Source organism: Microtus pennsylvanicus, chromosome 12 (assembly GCF_037038515.1).
Source record: "Microtus pennsylvanicus isolate mMicPen1 chromosome 12, mMicPen1.hap1, whole genome shotgun sequence".
Taxonomy (NCBI): Eukaryota; Metazoa; Chordata; class Mammalia; order Rodentia; family Cricetidae; genus Microtus; species Microtus pennsylvanicus.
The window spans coordinates 36,139,661-36,166,671 of record NC_134590.1 but is presented as its reverse complement, the minus strand read 5'-3'; the positions used below and the strand labels follow the sequence as shown (position 1 = coordinate 36,166,671).

Here is a 27,011-nt window from a genome sequence, read left to right as displayed (position 1 = left end):
CCCTGACACCAGGTTTCTCCCTAGCCCCCATCAAGATATCTCTTTCATTATTCTCCCCATCTGTCCCACCTCCAAACTGCCCAACCAATCCTTCATGTTACCATACCTCCACCACCCCAGCCCTTAGTTTACCCAGGACACCTCTTCTATTTCCCATTCCTAGGAAAATCCATGTGCCTCTCTTTGGGTTCTCCTTGTTGCCTAGCTTCTCTGGGGCTGTGGATTGTAGTTTTGTTATCCTTTACTTTACAACTAACATCCACTTATGAGTGAGTACACACCATGTTTATCTTTGTGGGTCTGGGATACCTCACTCAGGATGGATGATTTTTTTCTAGTTCCATCCATTTGCCTGTGGATTTCATGAGGTCATTGTTTTTTTTCCCCACTGAGTAATACTCCTTTGTATAGATATACCACATTTTCTTTAAAAGCTGGCTGTTGCGGGAGTTGATGGCACTGTGAAACAAAAGAGATGTAAAGTTTATAAGGTTGAGAAGCGTAAAGACTTAAGTTGTTTATCTAAGAAAATATTTCAAGGTCTAAAAAGATATTTCTAGATTGGTGGTACAAGTTAGAAAGTTGTTTAGTCATAGAACTTTGAACTCCTTAAGACAGGATAGATAGTTGAGTACTTTCCCCGAATTTGCCAAATACTAATGGAGCAGACACTGTGAATGTCATTCTTCATTGAATTCTTACTGCATATAGTGTTACTGTGTTAGAGTTTAAAACCTTTCCTTTTGATTTAGACAAAAAGGGGGAAATGTTGTTGGATATTTGATTGCACTGTGAAACTCTGAGACCCTTGGATCAGGGAGTGAAGCCAGCAACGAATTGACATGAATTAGCCATAGAGAGTATGGAGGACCCAGGAAAAAGTAGGGAGGGACTTAGAGATTTGCAGGCTGTTTTGGTTGAATGTGTGGAGAGATGCTTCTCTTAGTGGGTTTCTGGCCAATAATAACTGTCAGCTATTTGCTTCTTAGCTTCTCCGATCTAGCAGGTTTTCACCCCAACATCTGACTCCCAAGTCTTTATTGGTAAATAAAACAACTTATTGAAGGTACGGTTTCTCAGCATGAGGAAGTCATGGCAATAGGTGGGTGAGGCAGTTGGTCTCACTACATCCACAGAGAGTAAGAAGACAGATATGAAAGCTGATTCTCAGCTTGCCTTTTTTTTATTTAATTAGGAATCTTAGCCCTTGAAATGGGACCACCCACATCTAGGATGCATCTCTCTCCTCAGTGGTCTAAAATCACTCACAGACATGCCCAGAGGTTGTCTCCTAGGTGGTCCTATATCCTATCAAGTTGATAAGCAACACTAACTATACGGGTTAATGGGCTTAATTATGGCATTTGCATGTGTGTCATTATGCTTGTCCCAGCTTGAATATGTAATTCAAATATAATCTGAGTTGAGTAACTGGATCATTGAACAGTTCCATTTTTAGCCCTTTGGTCAGGTTCCGTTCTGATTTCCATAGTGATTGCACACGTTTGCATTCACACCAAATCTGTGTAAAGATTCCCCTTTCCACATCCTTGCCAGCATTTGTTGTCATCTGGTTTCTCGATTATGGTCCTTCTGACTAGCAGGAAAGAATCTTAGCACAGTTTCCGTTTGTATTTTCCTAATGCTGAAGGGTGTTGAACACTTTGCAAGCCTTTATTGGCAATCTATATTTCTTCTGTTGAGAAGTGTCTGCTTGATGCATTAGCTCATTTGGGTCAATGATTTGGGATCTTTAATGTTTAATTCTTGTGCCTCATTATAGATTGCAGCTATTAATTCCACATCAGATGTGTAATTGGCAAATATGTTTTCCCATTCTGTAAACTGTCTCTTCACTTTGGTTATTGTTTGCTTTTCTGGGCAGGAGGTTTTGATTTCATGCAACCCCATCCGTTGGCTCTTTGGATTGTTTCCTGTACTACTGGGGTCTTTTTCTATGTCTGTGTTTTGAAGTATTTTTCTCTGGCATTCTCAAGGTATTGGGCCTTACCTCTGGGTCTCTGCAGCATTTTGAATTTCTTTTTGTACGAGGTGGGAGACACGGATCTAGTTTTTTTCTTCTATATGTGGACATCCAGCTTTTTCCTACACCAATTGTTGAAGAGGCTGTCTCTCTCCAGTGTCTGTTTTTGTGGGAGTTAGCCGTCTTTTGTTTCTTTGTTTGGTTTGGTGTGTGTGCACGTGCGCGCATGTGTGCACACACATGCTTGCATGCATGTTTGCATCCATATGCATATGTGTGCACATGAGTGTGAAGGCCAGAAACTGAAGTTGTATGTCTTGTGTAATTACTCTTTACCTTGTATTTTGATGCAAGGCCTCTCACTTTAACCCAGAGCTCTTGGATTCATCTAGTCTAACTGGGTCTGCTTGCCACAGGGATCCCTTGTCTCTGCCTCCCCAGCACTGGTATGGGCGGTCACCACGCTTGCCTTGCATTTGTGTGGGTAAGGCTGTCACACTTGTAGGCAAGGGGTTTACCTACCTAGCAATCCCTCAGTTTCCCTATCCCAGCAAGGAAAACTCTAAAAACTCATATTAAAGAAAATAAACTGGGGAGGGAGTGGGTACTGGGATTGGTATGTAAATTTTCAATTAAATAATAATGAATAAACTGAAGAATCTCCAAAAATCTTAAGGAAGACCTAGTACTAATGTCCCTCAAACTGTTCCATGAAAGAGAAATATGAAGATTGCATTTCTTCCTCCTCTGTGTATATATTGTAGTGATGTTTCACTTGCATTTTAATGAATAAAGCCTGCCTGAAGATCAGAATGTAAAACAGCCACACAAGTCAGCCATACAGGCCAGGCAGTGGGGGCACACACCTTTAATCCCAGCACTAGAGAAGAATATAAGGGCAGGATGAGAGAACAACTCGCTCTCTTTCAGTCTGAAGATTTCATGGAGGTAAGAGTACTCTCGTGGCTCGGCTGCTTTGCTTTTCTGGTCTTCACGTTGAACCCAATATCTGTCTCTGTGTTTTCATTATTCATGCTACCACGCATCTTCTACAGTACGAAGCTAGTCGTGAGCCGTCAGTGTTGGGAGCAGTGAGACCCCAGATCCTGAATATCTTGTAAACAACTTGTTTCCCCTGATCTGAGTGCCTACAGCTGCTCTGAGCACGAGACCTTCAGGAGTTCCTGATGGCAGGGGAGTGGTTTCTGGTGGGTTTGGCTGGGGCGTGGCTATCTCTATATAATCTGCCCCTGAACACAATAAAGGGGGCATTCTTGGGGAACTCAAGGATGACCTGTGTCACTGTCTCTCTGTCTGTGTGTGTCTGTGTATTTTAACCTCCAGCCCCTTGCCCGAAGCTCGCGAACTGGGTAATAGCGCACCGAGCACAGACACGGGGACACGGTGCGCGGCACGTCCCCTTACGCCTGTCTTGAAGTGCCCTTATTTATCCACCGATACGTTTAAACGACAGTTTAACTGGCTATAGCAAGCTGGCTCGGCATGTTTTTACTTTCAGAGTGTAAAATATACCTACTGCGTTATCCTGTATTTTATGGTGCTGACAAGAAATTTGGCATTATTCTGATATTTGCTTTTGTGAGTTTTCCCCCTCAGCTTTTAGTATAGCGTCTTTGCTTCCTATTGTTGACATTTGAACTGTACCACACCCTGGAAAAGGGCTTTTCTGCTCATCTCCACTTAGAGCTCTAAGTGCTTCTTGTGTTGGAATACCCAGATTTTGAGAGTTTTTTGCTGTAACTTCGTTGAACAGATTCTCTATGCATTTGGTGTCTGCCTCAGCCCTTTGTCTACCCCATAGATTCCTAGGCTTGGTCTCCATGTCTCAGCATCCTTAGATGCTGTGGCTATGCTCATTGCTTTTCCCCATATTGCTATGCAATGTTTTGTCAGCCACGGCCTCCACCCTTGACATTCTCTCTTCTGCATCATTTAGCTGATTAGTGACACCTGCCACAGGGTTTCCATCTCATGCATTGAATTTTCCATTCCTAGATATTTTTCAAATATCTTCATTTCTTTGCTGAATTTTGCTTCCATGCTGCTAGCTTTTTAAATCCACACCGCTAATTTTTCTCGTCCATGTGGGCGACCTTTTCTTCTATGTTGCCGACTTTCCTCTCCAGGCTCTGGATAAAATTCTTTTGCTTATTTGCATTCTCTTTCAGGTCATTTATCACATTTCTGTGAATTTTTGAAACCTTTGTCTGGTATTTTACTTTCTTCAGTAGTTTTTAAATTTTTTTTTTTAGTTCATTGAGAGTTTTGTACAATGTGTTTTGATCAAATTCATCCCCCAACTCTTCCCAGATCCACTCCCTTTGTGTCCTTTAGAAAGGATTCTTCACGACCTGTCTTCAGATACTCTTGGATGTGCGGTCCTTCACCAGAACATGGCGGCTCACCAGGGCTGCACGTTTTCAGTATCTATTTTATCCCGTAGTTGATCTTTTTTTTTTTTCTGATATTTCGGAGGGTTGTGTGCTTTGCTTCTCCATCCTTCTTGTGTCCCTGTGTTGTGATTTCTGTATCTGCTTGTTTGGATAACTTCTGGTTTTATCTGGGCATCTTATTATTGAGTAGCTCGTGCACAGAGGCACGATATCCAGTAATCTCTTCAAAGGGGGGGAAGCCACAACCCTGCTGTAATAGCAACAGCATCAAGCATACAAGACCTGGAAGCACACCATTGTAGCCCGTTTACACATCATCACCCATCATCAGACAACTGACACCGGCATCCCAGGGGCCTCTGCCCTTCACACTTAGGTTTGCAATGTGTAGGCTGGGCAGGTTCTGTCACCTTCAGTGATGGGGAGCAATATTTCCTGTTTATTTTTCACTTTATTATATCATTGAGCTTTTCATATTTAGAGAACAATTTGTACCTCTTTAGTGAATTATTTGTCCATAGAATATAACTGTTTTCATATTGGGGCCATAGTTTAGCACCTTATGGTACATTCTTTTTTTTGTTACTGACATTGGCCCTTCCCACTCTGTTCAGACATCTCACTTCCTGTTCATCTTTCACTTCACGATTTTTTTTTAAACAATGAATCTGTATATTTTATGTCCATAAATGTCCTTTGTTATTGTTTCCATTCAACTGAGTGCGAATGGGTTTGTAGCATTTGTTCATATTAGGAATGCCAGCGTTCCCACCACAGCTGGTTTCTGGCCGCCTGCTGATCTGGCTGCAGAATTGATGAATATTTAGCAGTTGGCTATTACTAGTCTGTATAAGGTGAGTGTGGTGGTTTGAATAAAAGGGACACAATAGGTCCATAGGGTGTGGCCCTGTTAGGAGGTGTGGCCTTTTAGAGTAGGTGTGGCCTTGTTGGAGGAAATATGTCTCTGTGAGTGGGCTTTGAGGTTTCAGATGCCTAAGTTGGACCCAATGTCACTGTCTCTTCCTGCTGCCTGCTAATCCAGATACAGAACTCTCAGCTACTTCTCCAGCACCATGTCTGCCTGTGTCCAGCCATGTCCTGCCACGATGATAATGGATTAAACCTCGCTCCAAGTAAATGTTTTCCTTTATAAGAGTTGCTGTAGTCATGGAAGTCTCTTCAGAGCAATAGAAGCTCTAACTAAGATGCCCACTCCAGCAAGCCATTGACGTTTTGTTTATTTGATTTTGAGACAGGATCTCACTGTGTAGACCAAACTCAGAGATCTGTCTTCTTCTGCTTCCCGAGGAAAGGGTTAAAGGCATATGCCCTACTACTTTGATAATTTAAAAGTTCTTTCCTACAACAAGATCAAATATCCATACATATGTTTTTCTGACATGAAAGTTCTTAGTAATTTCAATGTTTTATTATCCAAATAAAACATTTACTAAGAAAATCAAAACACACAAACAAAAAGAAAAAATTAAGTCAACAATAATACCCCTCCGTTTTTGTAACATCAAATTTTTTCTTCTCTAAACCTGTCAACATGCTTCAGCTCCTCATGCCTGCTGTTGTTCAGAAACTTTTACCAATCTACCTGTACACACATAGGAGGGTGAAGCCCAGCGGCAGGTCGACAAGCAGCTACGGGACTCTGTGAGGACTGACGCATACCATTGCCCTCTGGCTGGCTAACACGAAGCCTTGTAGACTCCTGCCCATACTGAATCCATCTGGGAGAGGGAACTCTCTGTGAAGGAGAGAGTATTTCCCTAAAATGGACTGTGTCGCCGGATGCGACTGAGCCGCCTCTGACTAATATAATGAGTGCCGTTCCCACCCCGCAGCCTCAGCCCGCAGCTCAATGGCACCAGAACTTCCATCTACTCTCTGTCAAAGACATGAAGGAGACAGAAGCTGTGTCTGTCAGCTTTGTGCCGCTGTGAGTGAAGACCCCATGTAAACAAAGGAGGAAGTGACCATGGCTTCAGCCCAGGTTCACCTGAGTCCCTAACTTTGGGACCTGAGGTCATGCAGAGTATCATGGCAGTGGGGACATGTGATGGAGGGGTTATTAACCCTATGGTGGTGACGGAGCACAGAGAGAGAGGGGAGAGAGGGCGTGAGAGCGCACTCCTAAGCTAATTGTGGCAGCTCATCTCTGTAAATGCCAGCACTTGGAGGCTGAGGCAGGAAGGTCACACTAGGCTCAGGGACAGTCTGAACTACATATGGTGAGACCCTGACTTAACAACCACAAGAAAACACTGGGCAGTGATGGCGCATGCCTTTAATCCCAGCACTTGGGAGGCAGATGCAGGTGGATCTCTGTGAGTTCAAGGCCAGCCTGGTTTATGAGGTGAGTTCCAGAACAGCCAAAACTGTGACACAGAAAAACCTGTCTCAAAAACAACAACCAAAAAAAAAAAATCAAGAAAAGAAAGAAAAATGAGCTTTGAAGAAAATACAACCTTCAAAGGCATGTCCCTAATGACCTACTTCCTAGATGTAGGACCCCCCATCCTAATGGCCCATACAGCTGTGAACTCAGCAGAAGGTAACTCCACTGATGAAGTGAGCAGCTTCATAAACTACTTAGGATAGCACCATCAGAATTTTCCTCAAGGCCTTCAAGCATGAGCCTTTAGGGACATTTTATCTCCAAATCATACCTGTTAGGTTTTTGCTTGTTTATTTGTTTGTTTGTTTTTGTTTTGTCCACTTGGCACAAGCTGGGGTCACATTTGGGGAAAAAAAGAGCATCAAATAAGAAACTGTCTCGATCAGATTGTAGGCAGGCTTGTGGGGCATTTTCTTGATTACTATTGATGTGGAAGGGTCCAGCCCATAGCGGGAGATGCCACCTCTGGGTAGCTGGTCCTCAGTGCAATAAGAAAGCACACAGAACAAGATGTGGAGAGAAAGGTTAAAAGCAGCACTCTTCCACAGTCTCTGCCTCAATTCCTGCCTCCAGACTCCTGCTTTAAGTTCCTGCCTTGATCCCCCTTCATGATACACTGCCATCATAAGCCCAGAGAAACCTTTCCTTCCATAAGTTGCATTTGGTTATGCTGTTCATCACAATTCACAGACCCCGAACTAGGACACCATAAGAGAGGTAGCTCCAGTTAGGAATGTAAAACCACAATGCTCATCCGATTCCAACTTGGCAGTTCATTAAGTTGGAAATCCAAACTTCAAGTTCCCACATCCTCTTCATTGACTAATATTAACTTCGTACTAAAAGAAGCTCTAAGGTTGGCCCAAAAGAGTCCATGTTTGCTCTTCTCCGCAGGCCATTCCAAGTAAGTCCGCTGTGTCATAAGAGCCCGCAGCTTGTGGTACCTACTGGGAATGTTATCTTGTGGAATGGGCTCCAGCAAGATCAGGATTAAATTATCAGAGCCTTCGTGGAAGAGATTGTGATGGGCAAAGTAGAGCTCATAATGGCACCACTCACTCTGAATGAAGTGTGGAGACAACACAAAGATGGACTTGTAACTCTTCTCGATGGAATGGATGATATTCTCCACGATGCTCTTGCCAGGGATAAAGTTTCTCTCATGGAGGCAAACCCGTATGCCATCTTTCTCTAGGTTTGGTAGTAATTCATTCTTCACCCAGGTGGAATCACGTTCACTGTATGAGACAAAAGCATGGAATTGGAGCTTCCTCTGGAGTTCCTCTTCGGGGACGTTCCTGGCCCTGTGCCGGGTCTGTGTCCACTGACACATCATCCTCAGGTACCAGGGCAGATCAAAGTAGAGGCAGAGGAAAGCCACGATGGCAGCCAACACCAGCAAAGTGGCCCCGACGGTGACAATCAGCAGAACAGTATCACAGGACAATGGAGACATGTGGAAGTCCTGCAGTGGGGTCCCCTTAGCGCTTTCTGGGGAGTCACACCTGTAAGAATCGGGCCAGCCCTCTACCACTCCTCCTGACACGTGGCCTATGTTTGTGATAAACTCCCTCAGCTCACATATACATCGGAATGGGTTGTTCCCTGCTGCTAAGGACCTGATCTTCTGACAGCTCTGGAAGAAATCCACGGAGGGGTGGGAAACTGAATTATGCTCGATGACCAGCACAGAAAGGCTGCCGAAGGCCCCGCATCCGGGAAGGTCCACTAAAGAATTGGATGCAACATTGAGTTCCTGCAAAGCTTGCAGGTAGGTGATCTCTTTAGGGATGCTCATTATTCTGTTGTTGTGAAGGTCAAGGACCTTGACCTTGGGCGGCAAGCATCTGAAGACAGAGTCAGTAAGTACATTTGAAGAAAGGTTTAACACCAATATGCTCTCCGCCCAAGAGCATGTTTCCTCATATGCATGAGAGTCCAAGGAATTCAAACTAACATCCAAAGTTTCCAGAGAGACCATGTTCTCAGTCATGAGACTGACCTTGAAAAGGTTCTTCAAGCTATTCTTTTGTAAGATAAGTGTCTCCAATCTCTCTAAGGTGGAACAGTTTTGGAATACACTGTCTGTGAAAACATTCTGGGTAAAGTTCAGAAACGTAAATGCGCTTGGGGACTGAGGGCAGGTCATATGGATGAAAGGTGTGTGTGAGAGGGTCAGCGTCGTGATGTTCATATCAGCAAACATAGAGTACAGTGCTTCCTTTTCAAAGATAAACACCTGGTTCGTAACATGCTCTATTGTCAATGCCTTCAGTGTTGTCTTTGAGTAAATAAAATTTTCATGATTGATGCTTTCAGTTATCGTTAAGTTGTAAATATTGAGATATTCCACTGGTCGGGGCCGAAGAAATTGGAGAAGTTCAACAAAGCACTTCCAGGTTGTTTCCACGTGGTGGAGAGTCAAATTGAATAAGGTTGGCCCTCTGGTGAGTTCTGATAAGAATGTAATTAACCTTTGACAGTTTCCATTATTCAACTTAATATTACTCAATTGTAAACATCCCAAAGCATTCGCAGATATGTTCACTTGCACAGAGAACAAGCTACTTGGATGAAAGACCAAGTGAAGAGCGTTGGTGTTCACAACCTCAAGACTTTCGTTCTCACCATCTTTGACCTGATAACCCACTAAGTCCAGAAGAAGGTAGTTCAGGTGCAAGTGAGCAATTGGGAGCAGATCCAATTGTCGGAACTTCGTAGCGCTTAATCCCAAGAAACTCAGGTGCGTCAAGTTGCCAAATTCCTTATACACGGGCAGCAGGTCGAAGTCATTGAATGAGAGGTCTAAATACTTCAGGCTCACCGCAGGGCAGCCAGAGATGTTTCGCAACTGATTGTGAGAGACATCCAGATATTCTAAATCCGGGCTGAACTTGAACACACCAAAATCAAGTGTCTGGATTCTGTTATGGGAGAGCCTCAGAACCCTCAGCTCCGGCAGAAAGCGGACATCAGACACCTGCAGCTCGGGGATAGAGTTTTGAGACAGATTTAAGGATTTTGTTCCTGGCGGCAGGTCTTTGGGGACACGAGTTAGGTTCCTGTTTGAATAGTCAACTGCAGACTCAAGTTCATCAGAGAACTGGATCATGATTCCGACTATGAAGGCCAGGATGCAAACAAAATGAAAACTTCCCGCAGCGGGTTCTCTATCTCGGGTCATGATGCAATGGTTAGCTCAAAGGGACTGTACCATTTGTTTCATAGCATTTTTACTTGAGTTCAAGTCCTAGAAATAAGAGAGACTTTAAGGTGAATGAAGTTTAGATAATGGCTTTTAAGCTTTCACTTCTCAGAAACTTGGATATTTTCTTCATCCTCTCTGGCAGTCATCACTAGCCCATGTTTTTATGTGAAATTTTCTCAGTCTGTAGCTACAGGGGACAATATGAACTTTTAATCAAAGTACCATGAGTAAGTGTTTTGACTAGTCTAGGGGGCTAAAGGATTTGGGAGAGAGGCACCACCTTTGTTCCTTACTCAGAACTTTCTCAGGACTGGAGCAACCTCCTGGGCAGTGATTGTCAAAAAACAAAAGTTGAGGACAAATAGACTAGCTGCAGTCACCTGAGCCAGAGGTAACAAAGAATAGACACACCAAAGGCCAGAGAAGTAAGAGAAAGGGAGAAGGGATATGTAGACACCGGGAAAGTGGGGTGAGGAGAGACAGAAAGAGGGGACAGAGGCAAGGAAGGGAAGGCAAAGAGGTGTAGAGGGATCAACATAAACACACATGCAAGAATCCATACCACTCGGGCTCTGAATTGCATAGAAAAATATCTGAGCCACAGAGGGCCAGAAGCCAGCCAGAGACTGTGTACTGGGCTTTGAAGTCAAAGAATTCTCCACCAACAACTTAATTCTCACAGTGGCATCCTGCCCTCCCACCCTCACCCATCCCGTTACAATCACATTGACAACTCAGAGTCGGCAGACACGTTTCAGGGAAACAGGAGCATTCGGGTCCTGGCAGAGGTTCATTTCATTGGTTCTTTTGATGCCAGAGATTTATTTTTAATCCCTGGATCTCAGCTCTTTGACACGTGTTTCATAAAAAGGAGCATGCATTTCTCCGACAACTATTAGCCTAGAAGCTATAGAGTGAAGGAAATGAGATTCAGCATGTGACAGTCAGAAGCTTGGAAGTTTCTACAGTTCACACAAAATGGGTGAAGAGAGAGAACTATGTCAAAACACACCGGGGGAACCAGCCACAGTAATGCAGGGTAATCTGCCCTAGGGAAGCCCAGGCAAGGGGATTAAGAGTTTCAGGCCAGTCTTGGCTATATAGCGAGAGCATGTTTCAGGAAGAAATCTAAAGCCCATGGAAGAATCTAGAAGGTGTGTGAGGCTAAAGTATGTCAGCAATAACTATTTTTTCCAGAGCCCAGAAGGCTTCATGTGTATCTCATCAGATCACAGACATTGATGTACATAACAATGACATTGAGTGACGAGAAAAGTCTACCTGAGTGAGACACGGAGGCAGGCGCCCAAGCCCGCAGACCTCGTGTTTCAGGGAGGACAGATGACTGAGACTCCCTGGCTGGCTCCACCCTCTTTTGGGTTCTATTCTATACGTAAAATTATTTGTGAGCTTGGGGCACAAAAGCAGACGTTTCTTAAGTAGAGCCTTGTATCACAGAATAACTGGGAGAGGCTTCATCTAGCAGCTGATGGGAGCAGATGGAGAGACATCAGGCAGAGCTCAAGGAACCCTGCGGAGGAGGGGGAGGAAGGATTGTAAGAGCCAGAGGTGTCAAAGACGCCAGGAGAACGTGGTCCTCAGAATCAACCAAGCAAGGTTCATAGGGGCTCACAGAGACTTGAAGCGACAATCAGGGAGCCTGCATGGCTCTGAGCTGGATCCTCTGCATATATACCATGGCGGTGTAGTTTGGTGCTCTTGTGGGACTCCTAACAGTGGCAGTGGAGGCTGCCTCTGACTCTTTTGTCTACTTTTGGGACCCCTTTCCTTCTTCTGGGTTGCCTGGTCCAGCCTTGGTACGAGGATATGTGCCCAGTCTTACTGTAACATGTTACGCCATTTGGTTGATATCTCAGAGAGGTCTGCTCTTTTCTAATGGGAAATGGAGGAGGAGTGGTTCTCGGGGAGAGGGATTGGGAGGAGTAGAGGGAGGGGAAACTGAGGTTAGGATGTAATATATGTTGTGCTAAGGTAGGTAGATAGGGAAGAGGGGTGGATCAGGCAGGAATTGCAGGGGGGGGGGTGCTGCATACAATCAAAATACATTGTACGACATTCTCAAAGAACTAATAAATCAGAAAAATTTAAAATCCACTTGAAATATACCCAAAATAAAATGTTATATGTAAATAAGCATGCTTGTATTATTGATAGTATTAATACATACATAAAGAGGGTCAGCATTTTCAACACAATGGTAGAGAATTGATATTCATGGATGAAGTCCCATCCTACAAATTCTTCTGACAGCTTGTGTGTCTTGTTCAGGGGATCTGTCATTCAGCCGCCATGTGACCACGAGGACACATGTGAGTCCTGGAAGTTGCTCAAAACCTCAAGCAGTTCTTAGGGTACGCATTCTGAGAAGCAGAGCCGAACTTCAGTGTATACGTGGTTGAGGGGGTGGGACAACCGGAAGATCTCCCTGGAAAATTCAAGAGTTTCTGTCTTTCTAAAGGAAGTTAGGAATGGACAGGAGTAAGATTTATACATCAAACAAAAAGTGAAAGAAAAAAGGAACAGTCAACACAAGCCCTATTTCAAAAACCACAAAGGTGGCGGGTGGAGGGAGTCGCTGTGAAAATTAAAGCTACAAGAAGGGGAAGGGAAGTTAGTAACAGTAAGCAAGGGCAAGCATGAGAAGAATTTTGTCATCAAGTCAACACAAACACAAGAGAAACCCGGCTTTGTCAAACTCTGAGTGGAGGAAGAGTGCTGGACTCGAGGTCACAGAGTTTAGGAATCCGGTCTCATTCACTTCCACCACTTAAATCATGTTTGTTCAGTGGGCACGGAGCACGGTAGAAACTAGCGCTGGGGATACGAAATCACATGGGAGCGACTGAATTAGCCTTTCCTCCACAACGCTCAAGAATCAGTGAGAGGTACCGACCAATTAAAGATTATAGTACTACATGACTGGGAAATGAAACACTGTACACCAGTACAGACGGTGTACTGTCGCGTCTACAAACGACTACAAACTCTGTGAATGGAGAAAACAGCCCAAACCAGGGGAGATAAAACCACACGAGTCTGCTCACTTCCTTGGCTACTGCTGAAATGCCAACTGTTTTCTGTCTAGCGTTAAGTCACACATTTGTCTTAGGTGGTTCAAACGATAGCCACACTTCAAAACACCAAACACAAAATCTTTTTGTAAAAACTTCAAAGAAAGGTTACCTATTGCCTACACTGCCGTTACCATTTTCTTTCTCCTTTAAAGCGTCAACACAATAATTTGAAAAATCCAATTTGAAAAATCCAGAAAAGCCTTCTTACTCACCAAGACTTCCTTCTCGGAAAAGAAAGTAACCTCTGAAGTGCTCTGAAAAAATACGAGCTTGACCTATCCCAGTCCTTAGCCCGGGAGCAGCAGTACGTGAGTGGTTTGGCGCCATCTCTTGACCCTCGGTGGAATTACCCCACGTATAAAATCGTTCCAATCTAAAACAGCTTATAAATCCTTGAAGCAAATTATGAACGTTTTGTAATTACTAGAAATATTTATCTAAGACACGTTTTACGTTTTCAGGCTAAATTTTAAATTGCTGCCAGGACAGAAAGTTATGAGACTCGATTCTCTGCGACAACAATCCTTCACATTTCCCCCCAGAAATGCCTGTCAATCAAGCACGGTTTGAGCATCTTGGGACTGACAGAGATACTTTAAAAATAAAACAAGCTTATGCTCCTCATTTGCCTTTTAGGAAAGTCAATTTTCAAGAGAAGTTTTGTGACTGATACACATTTAGCCTGGCTTCACAGTCTGACAAACATTGGATACTATTGGGTGTTCTAATTTTTTTGTTTTGTTTTGTCTGTGATTTTTGAGACAGGGTTTCTCTGTAGCTTTGGGGCCTGTCCTGGAACTAGTTTTGTAGATTAGGCTGGTCTCAAACTGACAGAGATCTGCCTGCCTCTGCCTCCCGAGTGCTGGGATTAAGGGCGTGAGCCACCACCGCCCAGCTGCATGTTCTAATTTTTCATCCTGGAAGAGCAAACAATGCTGGAATCCTTCTAGATCAGACTAGAAATTAGTTTTCTAAAGACTGTTTAGAATTTGAGTGGGAGGAGCATACCTTGAAGGTGACAGTTCCTACCCATGATTAACCCCAATAAAAACACAAAAAAAAAATAAAAAAAAAAGAATTTGAGAATGCTTCCAGTCCAGGCTGGAAGGCAAAGAGAATGAAGGCCAGCCCCTTCAGCCAGGTGTTCCCGTACCGAGCCTTCTCACTTGATTAGCTTGTGCAAAGAACTGAATACAGGAGCTAAATAAGCGTCCCCTAATTGATCTAACTGCCAAAGCAAGTTAAGACTGTATGTAGGACAATGCTGAGCATAGGAAGAAATTACTTCTACTTTCAGGAGAAAGGGAAGAGAAAGATCTTACTGTTCATCCTTACTCACCAAACATAAGAGGAAGTCTGCTCGGAACCGGGGAGGCTTAGCAAGGAGGGAGGGAGAGAGGCAAGGCTGGCAGCTTGTGAGCAGTGGGTGTGAGGGGGGGGTCACCGGGAGAGGGGACACAGGCAGAGGGGAGAGGAGCCAGAGACAGGGAGGGATTGCAGGCAACACTGGGCCTGCTTCTTAAGAGAACACATGATACATATGTATATACACAAACGTGTGGGCACACGCACGTACACACACACGCAGGCGCACACGTACACATCACTGAAAACTGGTCACATGACTCATGTCTCAACTGTATTGCATAATAATGTTGACATTTGGGGAGGCAGACACTTTTCTTGCTGGGGTTGCTGCAATCCTCAGAAGCGCCTTCAAGGGGAAGACCAAACCAGCCAAATTCGTGTAACAAGGAAGAGCCCACATGACAGTGGAATGAGCAGAGGCGAGAACAGTGAGCTGAGTTCCTCGTGTGGCTACTTGCGAGCTGTGAGGCTTTGGCTAAGTTGTGTGACCTCGCTGAGGCTGTCTTTACCTGCAGAACGGTCAGAATTGTGACTTTCAGGGATGATGATGAACATCAGGTGGCTGGACCAGGGACCACCCAAAAGAGAAGGCAGGAGAGTAACGGGATTTGAATCCTGTGAAAGCCGTGTTTTTAAGTGGGGAAGTAGGGAGATCAGAGAACACTGTGGCCAAATGAAGCAAAGCAAGCTGCAGCACCACGGCCTGGCACGCGTGGACAGGGCTTGTCTTCCCGCCAGCTTTTCTCGGAGCTCTTCACAAGGACCCATTAAGTTCCCGCCAACCCTCAGAAAGGTGCTGGGGGAGAAGCACTTTTATCACCCCCACCTAACGCCCGTTCCGGAGCAGCTAGGAAACGGATGGCCAGGGGTGGGTGGCCCCAAGACTGTGGGTCAAGGCCCAAGACGCACATGAAGAGGCACAGGCAGACACCCATTGGACTCGGACACAGAGCCTGGCGTCCAGAGCCGATGAATGCCTGCAGCCAGGGGCTGGAGGGCTCACCGCCCTGCGTTCATTTCCAGTTCTCTGACTTCTGGAACCTTAAGCAGAATAAATTGCTGTTGTTTTAAGCACATGACTGAGGATAACTTATTATGTCAGCCACAGGAGATTAATACTAGGATTGCACACATATCCTGGAACAGGCATAATTCTTTTCTCAGAGGTTACTTCGGAACTCTTGTCTTCCAGCAACAGAGCTAAGAACCATTACCATCGTATGACCCTCTCCCTTAAAAAAAAAATGCCATACACATATGTCATTTTTTTGAGATAGTATCTCACAGATGGGCCTCAAATTTGCAATCCTCCTGCCTCAGTTCCCCAGTGTTGACATTGTAAGCATGTGCCAACTTTATGTTATTTTATTTTTAAAAATGCCACAGCGGGATAAGTAAGATAACATGGCCCGAGGCCAGCTAATATCCTGTCCCAGTTCAGACAGAAGCAAAACATGAAGTACTGATATTAAAGCTAACATTTGCTCTTGATTTTGTGGGGGAGATAAGCCACGGCTGTGTTTTTAAAAAAAATGTATTCGTAGTACATACAACCATATGATAGTATCCAAAATATATAAAGTTTCCAACAAATCGGTATAAATGTGACTGAGAAACCCAAAGGGGAGGGCAAGGTGAGCCAAGGATATAAACAGACGGAAAGCAGAGGAAGTCGAAACGGATCTGACGTGGGGATGTACACAACCAAGCATCCTCACTACCCTTGGGAAAACACGGATTCAGATACCCCTGGTTGTGTATCACTGCCCACTCCTGAGACAGACACAAATCCAGAGCCTTGGTGATGCCAAGCCTGAGTGAGAAGGATAGGAAACAGGAGCTTGTCAACATGTCCAGGGGCCTGATTTGTTTATAAATGGTCAGAGGAGCCAGGCTTTGATGCCACGCTTGAAGCTCTTCTGATTCTATCGATGCCGTAGGAGGATCTAGGAGCTGAGACCTGTACACTACCTGGTGTCTTGTTTCCTAACAGAGCGCTCCCAGGGGCCTGGAGGTGTTTGTCCTTGACTTTCTTGCTCATTTCCCTGTCCTTGACTTTCTTGCTCATTGCCTCCGTCTTTCACTGACACCTGAAGCCAGTCCTTGAAATCAGTTTGCCTGATGTTTCAGATTTGGTGTTTTGTTCACTAAGTTGAGCCCCACCAGCCCTTGGCTAATTCCAGGGTGTTAGGCAGTTGCGCAGAAAACCCCTGATTATATCCCAGATACTTTTTTTTTTTTTTGGTTTTTCGAGACAGGGTTTCTCTGTGGCTTTGGAGCCTGTCCTGGAACTAGCTCTGTAGACCAGGCTGGTCTCAAACTCACAGAGATCCGCCTGCCTCTGCCTCCCGAGTGCTGGGATTGGGATTAAAGGCGTGCGCCACCACCGCCCGGCTTATCCCAGATACTTTTAATACCAGTGGCTGCGCTCAAGCTCCAGCCACCATCTGACTTTTTTCGGCGCTCTCTGATTTCCATTTCCACCTCAAGTCCTTCCCTCTGATGCCAGCAATTCCCCAGCCTTGCTGTGTCCGTCTGCATTCCCACTGGGCTACCTTATGCCCTCTTCTCAGTCCACGTTAAGTCGCTCTTTTCTCTGGACCATGGAGCCCAAGCTACTTGAGGGAGTTGGGAGTAAACATCTGCACCACCCAGAGCTGGTCTCATGTAAAATGCATACTGTGTCCCAACCTGAAGGGGTGCGATTGTATCAGCTTCCGTACCCTGGCCCAACTCTCTCCTCCGCTTTCTCACGCTCCACGCTCGCCTTCCTCTAACTCTCCGACCTTCCTCCCCTTCATTCTTCATTCTTGGCTGATGAGGCTTCATACCACACAAGGAAAACAGACCTGTCCATACGGCAGGGTCCTGCCCTCTGCGAAGCTCTGCCAGCCTGGCTGCTCCCACAGCAGAGGACTCGCTCTTGCCTTGTCTCCTCAGGAAGTCGCTCTCGCTGGTGTCCTCTCTCTGCCTTGGTGCCAGCTTTATTCTGCACTCAGCGTGGCGCTTTCTCTAGAAAGCAAAACCCTTTCTTTAAATGCACAGCCTCCTCATCCTTGTTCCTCCTCACACCGGAGCACGGCTGGTATTTTTCTCGTCACTCTCTCTCTGTTCCCTTAAACAGACACCGTTCGGGTTTCCTTCCCTGCTGCTCAAGACGCTTTTCAAGGTCATAAACGGACTATCATAATGTCCAACACAGTGGTCGGGTTTCCTTTTCCATCTCATTTGGATTATCAAGCAGCATTTTACATGGCCGAAACATCTGGGCTTTCTGGACACCCAGCTTCCCTCCCCTTTTCTTGGATTAAATCCCTGTGAACTCACTGGCATTGCTCCCCACTCTATGGTCCTTTCTGTTTTGAACTTCTCTTCTTTCTCCCATCCTGTCTCGTGGCATCAATGCCAGTGACTCTCCAGTAACCATCTCCAACCCAGATTTCCCTGAACTGCAGACCCTTCTATCCAATTGCCTGCTAAACACTAACCAGGCTATTCTTGTGGAGAACCAAACAGTTACATCCTCACTACCTTAATCTCCCAAACTACCCTTCACATCCTTTCTCATCTCTCTTTGATCTTTCTACTCGCCCAGAATCTCAGTCCAAGATCCTGGGCATAATTGGTGACTTCTTCCTCTTGTTGAAGCTATCAAAATTTACATCCAATCCAAAAACTAATTTTCTGTGCTTTCTTCAAAATAGATTAATAAACAAAGTCCTTTCCATGCTCCGAATCACATTCTCCTGATGGTGAGATTGCTGAGTGCAAGGCCATCATCGCTATCATTGGATCACAGGGATAAGTGAAGTAGTTCCTTATTGGCCTCTGCATTTGCCTCTCCCCATTCAGTCCCATCCACCCCAACCCCACCAGACTCAGACCCCATAATCACAGCAGCTTTCTATTAAAAAACTGCAAGGCTTCCCTTCAGCTCAGAAGTATAGACGGACCCCAATCCTTCTCACCCGCCACACTCTTCGCCTCACAGGTTCTACGAAACCTTTGTTCCTTCTGGTATGCTATCAAGGGAGGGCCTCCAGAGCAGAGCCAGCATTACTTGCTACATAATACATGCTTTTGAAAAGTTGTGTTGCAAGGGTGGAGGGATGACTCAGGGGTGAAAGTGCCTGCCACACAGACAGGCGTGTGAGGCCTGGAGTTCAGATCCCCAGAACCCCAGTAAACACAGGGTGGGCCTGGAAGCCTATTGTAATTCTAGCCTTGACAGGCAGAGCTGGGATGCTCAGAGCCAGCTGGCTGTTGACTAGCCAGCTCAGCGAGAGCTGGGTTTGAACAATAGGTTCTGCCTCCTTGAATAAGGTGAAGAGTAATTGAAGATGATTTCCAGCCTCAACCTTGGACCTCCATATGCATGTGCACACACACGTACCCACACACAAAGAGACGCACACACACATACATACACACACACAAAAAAAAGAAAGAAAAAAAAGAAAGAAAAACATTGTCTAGGGCTAGAAACATGGCTCAGCAGTTAAGAGCACGGCTCTATTCACAACCATCTGTAGTAAGATCTGGCGCCCTCTTCTGGCCTGCAGGCGTATGTGCAGACAGAACACTGTATACACATAATAAATTTAAAAATCTTAAAAAAAATAGCAAGCCAGATGTGATGGTGCACACCTTTAAAAAAAAGAAAAAGGGAAAGCACTGACTAAATTGTTCAGCCATGCTGGATCACAGCAGAGGACAACTGGGACGTGCCCAGTAAAGGCCATCTGACTATAGGAGTGAACTAGGAAACACACTAACTATCCACTGTGGAGGAAACCGATACATTGTGACACAGAATGGGTGTCTAAAGGACAACAGAATGACCGCCATAGAGCTCCATGGGTGAACATGATTATTCTCAGGCGAAACTCACTGTTAGAACTGGGAATGCTCTAAGGTAGTAGCATGGTTGTCAGATGCCCTGGCTGTGATCCCCAGCACTATCTAAACTGGGTACAGAGGAGAATTCTTGTCATCTAGCACTGAGGAGGTCGGGTCAGAGGAATCAGGAGCCTATTTATTTATTTATTTATTTATTTATTTGCGGGGAGTGAGAGTGGGAACACAGTTTCGAGGCAGGGTTTGTGTAACAGCCCTAGCCGTCCTGGAAATCGCTGTGTAGACCAGGCTGGCCTCGAACTCATGGAGTTCCACCTGTCTCTGCCTCCTGAGTGCCGGGATTAAAGGTGAGCACCACCATGCTCAGCTGAGAATCATCACTTTAAAGACATCTTTGTCTACATAGCAACTTTGAGGCTAGCCTGAGATACTTGAGACCCTATCTCAAATAAACAAATAATTTAATGTTGAATTAACAAGTACCTATAGTTATCTGTAAAATTCTAACTGATTTACATATAATTTAAATAACATAGCATTTAAATAAATTTTTATGCATTTATCAGTAAGGGTATCGGCAGTAAACACTCAAAAATATGGGTAAAGAGATTCACAACTACCTCAGGACAACAGTGACCTTCAAAGAATGTGGAGAAAGAAAGGAAAGCTCTTTCAAACAGATCCCTAACACTTTTTCTTTCAAAATAAAAGTTTTAAAATAAATAAGTCAAAAAACTTAAGACTTGATACATCTGAGCTTCGTCACTGCATTTTCTCCCTTTTCTGCCCACAAATAAGTATTTATTCTATTATCTTTGACTTCTCTATATGTTTCAAACAGCCCAAGATGTTTAGACCCATTGGCTTGGAAGCAGCTGCTTTTGGATACAGGTCATAATCTACAGTGGGGAGTGGCACGAGGAACCGCCTCGTTGCTGGGATTGTTCAGCCCATACGTCTTTGCTGCACAGGTGCGGATTTTGGGTTAAAGGAGAAAAAGGAAGTCCTCCCTGGCTGACTGGGTTGCTGCCCTCAGCTGCGTGGCAGGGACAGCAGAGGCAATGGCTGTCTCTCGGCAGGCACAGAAGTCACAGCACAGATGCTGAAGTCCGTGGTTCATTGAAACCTACCTGACCCACCCAGAACACAATTTGGTAAGGGTCACAGTTTCAGAACTGGAAGAAACAGGGGAGAGAAATGCTCTGTGCTCTGTTTTTGAAGAGGAAAGTGGGGTACAAGGGCCAAGCACTAGGATGGGTATTAAGTTCTGGCTCAAAACACAAAGATCAATCTCGATTTAAAGCCGTTCCACCCTTTGTGACATCCAGATGACTTCCCAGTTTTTCTATGAATATAAAAATAAAAAGCATTTATTAGCTTCAATTTCTTTATTCCATATGGAAAATATAAGGAAGGAACCAGAAATGACCTGATTGTGATCACATACATTGTTATACTAAAAGTACAATGTTGATCTTAGAAGAATGCTTTGATTGACACATGTCAACCAAGAAAGATAATTGTAGGAAAAATAAAAAGTATGTGATAATCTTGCCTTAATTTTTTTCAAAAAAAACCTTTGAGATAGGCTGTCCATATGCAGCTCGTGCTGGCCTCAAGTTTGCTGTGTGGCCCTGGCTGATCTCAAGCTTGCAATTCTTCTGCCTCGCTCTGCTGTGTTCTAGACTTATAGACATGCCCATCATCCCCACCTCTAGCATCTTGCCATTTTTGTAACAAAAAAAGAGCTGTCTATGCCTTTATACCAGTAAAGAAGAGCTACAGTAGAATCCATACACTTAAAATGATAGTCAGGCAGTGGTGGTACACACCAAGCAAGATGTTCTCAAAAATTAAAAATTTAAAAAGGGTTAGGAATGTAGCTTATGTTTAGCATTAATTAATCCCTAGTACTTCCAAAGTAATAATGATGATACAAAATATGATGATAGTGCAGAAGATGAAGAAGATGATGATAAAAAAGAAGATGATAATAATGAAGAAGATGATGATGATGGAAGTAACATTAAAGGGACAAGAATGAAGTTGTTGCCATTTTCTTTAATTTTGCATTTATAATTTATCTAATTTTTAGGTAAAGGCATTCCCATTTATTTAGTTGAGACCTAATACATAATATTCATGTGTCCAAATTCACTGATGGGCATAAAAGATTAGGAATAAAAACTGGAAGGGTATACAAAATCATGCTTTATTTAATTGTTACAAAATTCAAAGGAATGATGTATTCTCACCAAAATTTTTTTTTCAAAGAAGTTGACATGCTTTGGTGAAAAATCAGATTCAAAGATTAGTAGAAAATCAGTGGCTTTTTTTTTTTCAGACAAAGTTTAGAAAACTGTCCCATTTGATTAAAAATAAAATAAAACTTTCTCTTCCAAAAAGATGCATTTCAGATAGTTGATAAGTGTCATACAAAAGTTAGTGACCGATACAGCCTGGTGACAACCAGTGGCAACCAGGGTTTGAGGGCTCAGAATAGACAATGCCAACATCGTGGTGGACCAGGTAAGATTTTCAGCCCCATTTAATAGTCTCAACATGTGAGAAAAACAAACAAACAAAACAAAATTAACAGAAGCAACTGAAAATACCTTAACTAGTTTAGAAATCCAAAAGCATCAATCTTGAATATCTCCACTTGGAGCCACTCGGAAAGTTCTTTCTCATTTGTAATAAAGAGGCCACTTAGCCCCAAAATAATCACACAGAAACTGTATTAATTAAATCACTGTGTGGCCCATTAGTTTTAGCTTCTTATTGGCTAACTCTTTTATTAATTTAATCCATTTCTATTAATCTGTATATTGCCACGTGGCTGTAACTTACCAGGTAAAGTTCCCAGCGTTTGTCTCCAGCAGCTCCATGGCATCTCCTTGACTCTGCCCTTCTTTCTCCCAGCATTCAGCCTAGCTTTCCCTGCTAGCTAAGTTCTGCCTTGCTATAGGTCCAAAGCAGTTTCTTTATTCATTAATGGTAATCACAGCACACCGAGGGGACTCCCACATCACTCATTTTTTCATAAAAGAAAAAAAAAGCAGTAAGCTTTCTGGTAAAAGTCAACTGTCTATACTAAAGTTAAGAACATCTGGTTGGTGAAAAATCTCCTTAAATACACAAAGTCCTAATCTTAGGGATTTTGTTGTTGTTGTTGTTGTTGTTGTTGTTGTTTGCAACTCCCCAGAAATGGACAAACAATTCTTCAAAGGAAAAGAACACACATAAGTGGAAGTTTTACAAGAAAGTGAGAGCTTCTTACAAAAAGAGAGGGGAGAGAGAGAGATAGAGACAGAGAGAGACAGACAGATCAGGGAATTCAAGGCCAGCCTGGACTACAGGGCTAGTTCCAGGACAACCAGGACTACACAGAGAAACCTTGTCTCCAATACCACACCAACCCCCCCCCAATATGGTGATCAGATAAAGGAATGTTAAGATATGTGGCACTTTATAGGAAATGGACTGGCAATATCAGAAAGGTCAGCAGCATCAAATGCTGGGGAGGGTACAGAGATAAGCCCCTAAAAGGAGGCAGTCCTCATTCAGAAGAAAAATCTAGAAAACAAGAAAAATGAACCTGTATAACCCACAGTCCCATCCTGGACACATATGGCAGAGAACTGTCCCAGAAAGACACACAGAAAGAGATATTTGCTATGGTCTGAAATGTGGTTCCAAGGAGCTGAAGGCTCAGACATCCTCCGCTTAAGGTATCGTGTACATAAAGTTCATCTGATGCCATTATGAGGCACCCCGGTAACAGACCAGAGCAACAGAAGATCTAGAAGGCACCAGGCTAGATAATCACTCATACTGAGTGAAGACAAAATGGCTATTGCATAACATCATCTAGGTACAGTAAAAAGCACACACACTAGAAATAGATCTTATAATGACATTCATGTTCAAAGACTACATACATTCAATGGATACTAACAGGAGAGAGGCCATGAAGGACAAAGGACCACAAAACTAGAGAAGTGTGTGCTTAGGTGTGGCCTGAATGTAGATGCCAGGAGGTGTGTACCAGTTATTGGCTGGCATCCTAGAAGAATGGGTGTATAGGGTTGCACACACAACTACCGTTATCCATGTAATATTACCTCACTTTGGGGTAATATTACAAGGTCCTCTGATTTGGTATATGTGTCCTCACTTGTTTATTCCCCTGTATCTGAGGCTCCCCATCAGGGAATGGGGGAGCAAGCTACGTTCCCAGGCCCCAAGTGAGAATTAAAGTAACCCTTGGCACCAGTATGGCACCCAAATGCAACTTTCATTCAGTTCAACTCACTCACTATGTGCAAAGTTTCATAGAACAGGTATTTGATGAAGCAAAAGGCAATAGCAGAGGGGATATTGTAGGGAACTGAGATCCCTTCTCTGTTCCAGGGGCTACCACACACTGCACAAGCAAGCGTGCACCGCCACAGGTTGCCTAAGGCAGCCTCAGCCACACAACTACCAAACCAATAACTGCTTAAGCCTGGGATCAACAAGAGACAGGTCAAAGGTCTTTTGTTTGGTTTTACCTCAACCTCATAAATTCTTAGCATGTGTATGCCATATTTTAAAAGAAGATTGTGACCCGTAAAGGGAAAAGGAGAAAATTAGCCTTAAACACATCAGTCAGAGACCCACTGTTTCTAAACTGTTTTCCCGAATTTGAATCATGTACACATACATATTTACAAAAGTAGTTCCTACTAATGCACATATTTAGTTAGCTTTCCCGCACTTAATTAATCATTTAGACCCTTATTAAGGAAAACCTTGCTATATGGCCTTCATTGAAATAAATCGTGTTTTTTGATACAGCTGACCTGATTGTTTGGCGTTACTATAGGTTATGTCATTAATCCCTGATTGTGGGTTATCCAGTGTGCTTCCGGCTACCCACAATCTAAGTAGTTAACACACACACAATTTGTTTTCTCAGGACAAATATATTTTTCATGCCAAACACAGATGTGCAATCCCCAAGCCAAAGAGAATGAACTTGATCCATATTTCCAAGCTGACCTACAAAGTGTGGTCTGTTTGATTGATTCCTTTTGTTATTGTTTTTAATAACATCCCACTCCCACCGAGGACGTGGTCAAAGATTTCCACCTAACTTAGAACCTGGGGATCCCACAGTGCAGCCCAGGGGACCCCTTCCTTAGGACCATGCAGGGCTTTCCCGGTGTTTCTGAAGGAAGGCAAGGGACCCGACGTAGTGCCGGGACCACCGAGCTGGGACAACTGAGTTCGCCACAGGTCAGGTTCCAGTTGGGCCGGGCCAGGCGTAGGCGGGCGGCCCGGGGCGGGGCAGCTCGGCCGGTCCCTCCCCTGCAGCCGCGTCCCCGCCGGTCCTGCCGACGTGGCGGGGCGGGACCCGGGGCTCCGGCGCGCACTCGGCGGCCAAGCGGTAAGAGCACGGGGCGCCTTCTCCCCATCCCTTCCCGGGCGGGCGGGGACCCGAGCGCCGCGACCCCTGTCCTCTTTGGGTAGCGAGAAGCCTGCGGCGGAAAAGTGGTCCAGGAAAACCCGCTTGCTTGGGGACGAAGGTCGGGGGAGACGCGGGCGACGCGGCCGAGGGCCTTGAGTGGGTGCGGGCGTGTGAGTGTGTGTGTGTGAGTGTGTGTCGCTCCGTGTCCACGCTCATGCACACACCCACACGCCCGCACGCCGGGTCTGCACCCTCGTCTCGCCTGGAGCTTGCGGAGCCGGCTGCTGGAGTCTTGGCACAAACCAGTCTGAAAAGTTTCTCCAAGTGTCCCAAGTAGGGGAGCGAGCGGTGGGGTCTTCCCAGGGCGAAGCACTGAGTGATCCCGTCCCAGCAAGGCAAAGGCCTCCATCCCTAGGGTGTGCCTGCCCTTGCCCTCGGAAAACCGAGCTCAGGCCTTGGTCTCCATCCTAGTCCATCACCCCTCCCTGGCGTGCCCCCAGCATGCCTGCTCTCCTGCCCAAGCAACATCCTGGGTTCTCCTCTTGGATTCCCTCTTCCCCACCCCAAATGCAGTCCTTCTACCCAGTCGGCTTTTCTTCTCCAAGGAATCTGGTGAGTATTTCCCAGCCGTCAGTCAGCGCCAGAATCCCACCGGCTTTTCTTAAAGGAAGACTTTCTGCAGGTTGTAGGAGCATTATCTCGGCCATAATAGTTTCCACCCTGAACCTCTTGATTGAAGCAGATGGGTTTTTAAATCCGCACTCCTTGAACTCCTCCCTGCGACTCCCCAGCTCAAGGGTCATCCTGAGAGGCCTCCCCAAGCTCTCTGGGCTTCCTAGAGACTCCTTCCTCCCCAGCCCCTATCCCTAGGCTCTCTCCTGAGATGTTCTGATTAAGCCATCAACGAAGGAATGAAGGGTGAAATTTGAAGCACAAGTGAGCCCCTGTAGAAGGAATTCGAAAGGGGGGAGGGGAACCTCCCTTAATTTCGGGGATTCAGACGTGTAAGTAGCTATTTCTTTCATCAGACCAGGCTTATGTGAAACATCACTTCTTTTAAATCAGTATCAAACGCAGTATATTTCAGTCCAGTAAATATTTGTGGGTCAGAATGAAGTAAGATCCTGTGCCTCACAGCAAGGCCTGAAGGATGACAGGAGAGACTTCTAAAGGCAATAGAGAAGTCTGTGAAAGTCTCAGGACAGAGACAGAGGAGCAGTTCATTGTTGGGAGGGTGTGGAGTACACAAAGAGCAATTTCGAAGTTAAGGGTGACATTAGATGCTGGGTAGCGAAGGGACTGGGAATTAGCTTGACAGGAAGACATGACATCAGTGGTGGAAGCCAGCCTGAAGGTTTAAGAGCAATGTGAGTAGGGAGGGCCAGTGTGAGAAGTCAGAAGTGCAAGAAGTGTTGAGATGCAAGAGACAGGGTGGTCTTGGCTCAGGAAGGGCCACAGAATACCCGTAGTGGTATTGTGTGTGTGAGTGTGTGCGTGGGGGGTTGTAGGTGGGTGAGTATTTGACCTACATACATGTATCTGTACATGCAGCGCCCGTGGAGGCCAGAAGGTGGCATTGGAGCCCCTGGGGCTGGACTTACAGAGGGTTGTGAACTGCTATGTGGGTGCTGGGAATCCACCCCTCCCGGAGACCTCTGGAAGAGCAGCCAGTGCGCTTAACCACTGAGCCATCTCTCCAGCCCCGCTTGATTTTTAAGTCAAGCAAATATAGGTCTCCTCTGTGGTTCAGAAAATGCCTGTCAGGTGTAGAGACAGGCCTAGGGGCTCAATGTGTGCACTGTGAAAACCGGACAGGTCTGGGAGCCTCTTCTCTGTAGGTTCCTGCGTCATTCTCCGAGCCTTTTTTGTGAAGGAAGGGAGGCCACCTGGGACAGAGGTCATGTTACCACATTTGCATCTCACCAAGTGAGTTCATTCAGACAGTAAGCCACCTACTGTCAGTTCGGGACAGTTTAATACCAAGAAGAGCATGGACGCTTAAATGGCACGAGGAAGGCCGAGCATTACTTTGAATAAATTTAGATTTAGGAGAACCTTAAAACCCTGCCCTGATTTTTCTCTGCAGTCAGGACTTGGGAACAAAGTTTCCAGATCATGTTATCCGCTCCAGCTTCACAGAAGAGGGAGCAGGAAGCCCAGTGCGAACGAGCAAGCGCTGTTTGCCTACAAAGAGACACTGCAGTCAGACGGAGGCCCCTGCCTAGC

General features: G+C 45.0%; 2 protein-coding genes across 3 annotated transcripts in view; one reads left to right on the top strand and one right to left on the bottom strand.

Moving 5' to 3' along the window:
- Window positions 1-4,869: 4,869 nt before the first annotated feature.
- Window positions 4,870-14,537, bottom strand: LOC142832724 (toll-like receptor 6). 2 transcript variants are annotated; one of them, XM_075943433.1, is made up of 3 exons: window positions 14,448-14,537; window positions 12,202-12,486; window positions 4,870-10,055 (listed from the first exon to the last, which is right to left on the bottom strand). In XM_075943433.1, the coding sequence occupies exon 3, from the start codon at window positions 9,987-9,989 to the stop codon at window positions 7,602-7,604; it is 2,388 nt and encodes a 795-aa protein (XP_075799548.1). In that variant the 5' UTR covers window positions 9,990-10,055; window positions 12,202-12,486; window positions 14,448-14,537; the 3' UTR covers window positions 4,870-7,601. The 2 variants fall into 2 exon arrangements, with proteins under 2 accessions (XP_075799548.1, XP_075799547.1); XM_075943432.1 differs by lacking the exon at window positions 14,448-14,537 and adding an exon at window positions 13,321-13,357 and having other exon boundaries at window positions 12,202-12,459.
- Window positions 14,538-24,687: 10,150 nt separating this feature from the next.
- Window positions 24,688-27,011, top strand: part of Fam114a1 (family with sequence similarity 114 member A1) — a 66,555-nt gene continuing 64,231 nt past the window's right edge. Inside the window, exon 1 of the mRNA XM_075943430.1 lies at window positions 24,688-24,764. The gene's annotated coding sequence lies outside the window, so the exon portion shown is untranslated. The remainder of the gene's footprint in view (window positions 24,765-27,011) is intronic.